General features: G+C 43.0%; 1 protein-coding gene across 1 annotated transcript; it reads right to left on the bottom strand.

Annotated features, from left to right (window-relative positions):
• Positions 1 to 962: 962 nt before the first annotated feature.
• Positions 963 to 2,511, bottom strand: LOC127674963 (signal peptidase complex subunit 3). Its single transcript, XM_052170828.1, has one exon. The coding sequence runs from the start codon at positions 2,403 to 2,405 to the stop codon at positions 1,863 to 1,865; it is 543 nt and encodes a 180-aa protein (XP_052026788.1). The 5' UTR covers positions 2,406 to 2,511; the 3' UTR covers positions 963 to 1,862.
• Positions 2,512 to 5,891: the final 3,380 nt, after the last annotated feature.

Genomic DNA, 5,891 nt, shown 5'->3' with positions numbered 1-5,891 from the left:
TCTGTTATTTTACCCTTTTCTCTCCTTCTATTATTTATCTTCCTCCTCCCTCTCCCTAATTAGATCCATTTTCCCCCTTCCTCCTTCAGATCACAGGCACTCTGGTAATCCCCACCTATTGCTCCCCCACCCCCACTCTGGCATGGATCTTCTTTTACTTTCCTGGTTCCTGCAGTTATACCAGGTTACTCACATCTCAAGATTTGGAAGTAGGAACATCAGATGAGAGAGGCACTAAATATCTTTTCTAGTTTCATCCATTTAACATGCAAATTTATTACTTCAGTTTTTGTTTTTCATACCTTAATAGCAGCTGATGAAAAAGCAGAGTTTTGGAGCCCAGTCCTATCTGATAACATACATTTGTGGATGGTGATTGTGGTGGTGGTGGTGGTGGTGGTGGTTCATAAAGCCTCAACCCTAGACAAATAACTGCAGACAACCAAGGAACACTTGCTTGAGTGAGAGAAATACCCTGTGGAAGAACACAGCAATTGATTATTCAGTACCAAATGGTCAGCCTTGAGGATATAGTTTATGCAGACTGAGCAGGTTATATTTGTATATATATTCACATACATGTATAACATATACATACACAAACACACAGACATACACACACACAGACAAACACATACTGTGAATTTGAAAAAACGAGATTGTATGAAAGGGTTTGGAAAAAGGTAAAGGAAGAGGAAAATAATGAAATTATATTGTAATCCCATACATATTGTTAAAAATATTTAACAAAAAGAATCAAATTGTATTTTAAATGTAAACTCTCTTGTTTGCTTGATGTAACAAAACTTCTGAATTTCTGTTTCTTTACTTGAAGAGCTAATGCATACACTGCTTACTTTTTAGGTTATAGGGAAAAACATCTGTGAATGTTTGTAGGTGAAAAATCATACCACAAGTGCTACTATCAACATTCCAATAATGATTAAATAATGGACCTCAAAGAGTTTTAAGTAGTTAGTATTTATTTAAAGGCATGAAACATACTAGAACATATGCATCTCGTGTTAAGCATGCAAACATTTTCATACTTCAGTAACAGTATTAAAACATTTAACAAAGATACACTGCACAACAATCTTTGTAGAGAAACCACTGTAAGACACACTTGATTTACTTAAGAGACTTGAAGTGAGGTATAATCATTTACAGCCTCAAGAGACAGTCACTATTTAAATGGTCACATTTGCTGGCAAGAAGGGAAAGCAGTAAAATTACTGAAATGGGAGTAAATTTTCATTCTGACTCGTGTTTAACAATTTTCCACGTCAGACTTTTAAGAAACAAATCACAATTTTTCTACTAATCAAACACACCCTAGAAGATATAAGAAAATGGCATTCAATGTGAACCTACAAAGAATGTCAGGAATAAAATACAGTTATTGTGACAATACCAACACATCTAATTTTTAAATTCTCCCCAAACAGATTTTATATGTCACATGGAATAACATAGCAAATATGACAAAACTGTGTATTCTTTTCAATCCACATTATCCAACTGTCTAATAATAACATACTCTGGTGAACTTCTTTGTTGATTCATTTGTATAATAAAGTTCCAGAACTCTATTAGCCTTTCCCTCCAACTATACAATTTGATGTTAATGCTTATACAAAGGAAGAGTAATAACCAATGTTACACTAAGATCAATGAATGCAGTCTCTATGTTAGGCACATGGAAGCATGGGGATAAGGAGTTCAGCCAGTCCCAGAACAAAACCAGCACGTTTTAAAATAAACAAAACAAAAGAGAAGTCAGCAAGACTTGAGGGAAAAGATGAAAGAAATGCTATTCTTTAAGTACACAGAAGTCCCTTTTCCGATGCAGAAGGTTTTCTTCAAAAAGTCGTGGCTATTTCATAGGAATCTGGAAATGGGACAGACACGCGTCCAGATCCAGTCACAAGAGGCAGGATCCCAGCAATCGGTATAACTTGCCAGGAGAGAGTCAGAGTGACATTCCTGTTTCCCTTGAGACCATGTCCATCGTCAAAGAAAAAATACTTGCTTTTGACGTCTTTCAGGTCCAGCTTGGGGTTCTCGCCTCGCAGAAGGATCTTGTCCCAGAGGACCACCTGGTTCACGGCGTTGCTTTTGGTGGAATATTCTGCCGACAGATAAAGGAAGAGCTGCTTGACGTTCCAGTCGAAAGTCTTCTCCAGATCCGCAGAGATGTGGAAGGTGATGAAGCCCAGGTCGCTCTTTTTTCTGGGTCCAGTGAAGTCTTCCACTTTTTTGAGCAGGATCCTGGAGACGTGCAGGCGCACGGGCGCGTTCCTGTCTTTGAAGGCGGTGGTGAGGATGCAGCCCAAGGTGAGCGCCGCCATGACGCTCAGCGTGAAGGCGAACAGCGAGTTGGCCCGGGACAGCAGGGTGTTCATCTTGCAGGATCAATCTGTGGCTCCCTCCACGCGGGCTCCGCTGGCGCTCGCTGGCTGGCTCTGCACGGGCGGGCGTGCTGTTTGCTCCGCGGTCCCTCTGCCTTCCTCTGGCTCGCGCGGAATGCTGGGCGCGCGCACGCGTCCCTGGAGCGCGCACCGCCCACGCGATGTCTCTCCCCCTCCTCCCCCCCCCCCCACCAAGTCACTAGTTAACCCTACAACCACTGTCTGCTCATAGTCTAAGGCACTTGGAGCATCTGATAGAAAGCGGCAGGGTGGCTCAGGGGGGCCTTGAGCTGTCTCACCCTCACACCGGAACACAGTCCCTGAAGGTCCCTGCTTCCACAGCCTCCACCCCAGCACACAAAGCACACAAAGCCCTGGCCAGGGAACCCTCTCTCTCTGCACACTGCTGCATCATGGCTTCCATACATCCCAGCCCCTCCCCTGGCCTTCTGCAACAGGCTGCTGATGGCTGTACTTCCTTTGCCCCACACCAGCTAATCCTGCCTCTCTGCAGTCCATTCTCTACAGAGACCAGTCATCACCTACAGTTCTTGTCAGCCCCTTGCTGGGATCCTCCACCCTCAGCATACAGTCTTTTTTCCTTTTAGTTAATTAACTTATTTACTTTTTATACTCCATATTTGACTCTCCCCAACTCCCAACCCCCACCCAGTCCACCCTCTGATTGTTCCACATCCCTTACCTCCTCCCTACCCCCTGTCTCCATGTGGATGCCCCCACCCCCCAGGACCTCTAAACTACCTGGGCCTCCAGTCTCTTGAGGGTTAGGTGCATCATCTCTGAATGAACACAGAACAGACAGTCCTCTGCTGTATGTGTGTTGGGAGCCTCATATCAACTGGTGTATGCAGTATGTTTTGGGGTCCAGCATTTGAGAGATCTCAGGGGTCCAGATTAACTGTGACTGCTGGTCCTCCTACAGAGTCACCCTCCTCCTCAGCCTCTTCCAGCTTTTCCCTAATTCAACCACAGGGGTCAGCAGCTTCTGTCCATAGGTTGGGTACAAATATCTGCATCTGACTCTTTCAGGTGCTTGTTGGGTCTTCCAGAGTGCTGTCATGCTAGGTCCCTTTTTGTGAGTGCTCCATAGCCTTGGTAATAGTGTCAGGCCTTGGGACCTCCCCTTGAGCTGGATCCCACTTTGAGCCTGTCTCTGGACCTTGTATTCCTCAGGCTCCTCTCCATTTCCATCCCTGTAATTCTTTCAGACAGGAACACTTATGGGTCAGAGTTGTGACAGTGGGATGGCCCCCCTCTCCCTCACTTGAAGCCCTGTCTTCCTGCTGGAGGTGGGCTCTATAAATTTCCTCTCCCTAATGTCAGGCATTTCATCTGAGTCCTGAGAGTTTTTCACCTCCCAGGTTTCTGGTGCATTCTGGAGGGCCCCCCAACCTCCTACCTCCTGAGGTTGCCTGTTTCCATTCTTTCTGCTGGCCCTCAGGGCTTCAGTCCTTTCCTCCACCCAATACCAGGTCAGGCTCCCTTCTCCCAGTCCCTCCCCACTCTGTCCTCTTCCCCCCCAGGTCCCTCCCTCCCTCCCCACTTGTGATTGCTTTGTTCTCCCTCCCAAGTGGGACTGAGGCTTCCTCACTGGGGCACTTGTTGACCTTTTGAGTGCTGTGGACTGTATCTCGGGTACTCTGTACTTTTTAACATCCACTTATTAGTGAGAACAGGCCATGCCTGTCCTTTTGGGTCTGAGTTACCTTACTCAGATATCATCCTGAGCACACACATTCTTAGTGTCTGAGGTGGTCCAGACTGTGTGCTGCATCTGCATTGTCCACCACACACACACACACACACACACACACACACACACACACACACACACACACCGGCCTGCTTGTTGTCTGCCAGGCTCCAGCCTCTGGACTTGTCCTCTGCTCCTGGGTTAACTGGAGCACACACAGTACAAGCGGACATGGCCTGTTTGTGCATGGCTTCTTATCATTCAGGACGCAGTTCTAAAGCCACTTCCAGGAAAGGCTTTCAGTGACAACTTCCTGTATAATGATCCCTGACCCTTGATTCTTAGTCTACCTACCCTAATTATTCTCTTAATCATAAATGACTACCAAATTGCCTTTCAAATTGATTTGTCTTCTTAATAGCAGTTTCTCAATCTTTAATGGCAGGTTAGTGACCCTGTCTTTCCTGTCCTTTATGCTTTTCTGCAGTGCTTAAATCAGAGGCTTGTATATAAATCTGAATAAATATTAATTAAGGAAGTAGTATGTGACACATCAGAATAGACAAAAGGAACAGATACTTACAAGCAGGTAGCCATAAAAGTCACTTGTACAAGCATTCAAAATATTCAAAAAGCTTGTAGAAACCCCACATTGCTTTTCAAACCTAGTTAATTGGAGAAACTACTGAAAACGTAGAGCCCATCCAGTGTCCCCAGTTTTGATTTAGTAATGGGTGGGGCACAAATATCTTCCAGTTTAATTCACTTCCTCTGATAATTTCGAAGAAAGCTTCTTACTTGGAAAATCCCAGGCCTAAACAGCTAACATGTGAGTACCACTAATTGAATGTTACCCATGCTGAGTATTTAGATAACTGGGTGGTCTCTGTTGTGGCAATTACTCCAAGTATCCCAGTCCCTCAGTCCACTTGAGGTAACAGGGTACTAAGAAGCTGAGTGCACAATTAACTGAGCAGTATTTCTTGGAAAGACTCCCTATACCCACTGAATTACCTTTAGATCTTTTTTTTTAAATAGCCATTAATGTAGATATGGATATATTTCATTATTTAGTTCCTTTGATTTAGTTTCTCAGTTTGAAGTCAACAGAACACTTTTTGGAGTATTATAGTTTTATCAGCAATTTTGAAATCTGGTGTTGCTTATTCTTCAGTTACGTTGTGGTTTCAAAAATCTATGTCTTTTGAATTTTCATTGCATGTGAGAATCAGTGTGTTATTTTCTTTGCAAAAATTTTTGGATTTGTATTGGAATTGCAGTCACTCTTTTCTGTTATTAAAATATCAAAAGATCATTGAGGGGGAAAGACAGCCTTCTCAAAATATAATGATCAGTCAAATGTACTAATATTAGCAAATATGAACTGTGGTGTATCTATTGGACTACATTCAAAGGGTGAATTTGAAGAGGCTATATAGTTAAATGGAGACCTTGAGCTATAACATTTTTATCAGAAAATATGAAAGGCTAACCTTTTGCTCTTTGGGTTAGACACGAAAACCACAATTTCCAAGTGACAAATCACTAAATTGTACTTTTTTATAAACTAAAAAAATGAGCTATTTCAAAACTCTACTAAGATAATATAAAGTCAAGTTTCTGAGAGAAACTATTTCAAAACCACAGTATCTAAGAGGACTAATAAACTGTCACAAAACTAAACATGAATAAAACAGACAATTTACAAAATTGTAAGAATTAAGTACATAACCAGGCAGTGGTGGCACATGCCTTTAATCCCAGCA

Source organism: Apodemus sylvaticus, chromosome X (genome assembly GCF_947179515.1).
Source record: "Apodemus sylvaticus chromosome X, mApoSyl1.1, whole genome shotgun sequence".
Classification (NCBI taxonomy): Eukaryota; Metazoa; Chordata; class Mammalia; order Rodentia; family Muridae; genus Apodemus; species Apodemus sylvaticus.
This window is presented reverse-complemented; position numbering and strand designations above follow the sequence as displayed.

What these genes read in the sequence shown, in the direction of transcription:
- LOC127674963 (XM_052170828.1), bottom strand. Translation starts at nt 2,405, where the DNA reads ATGAACACCCTGCTGTCCCGGGCCAACTCGCTGTTCGCCTTCACGCTG.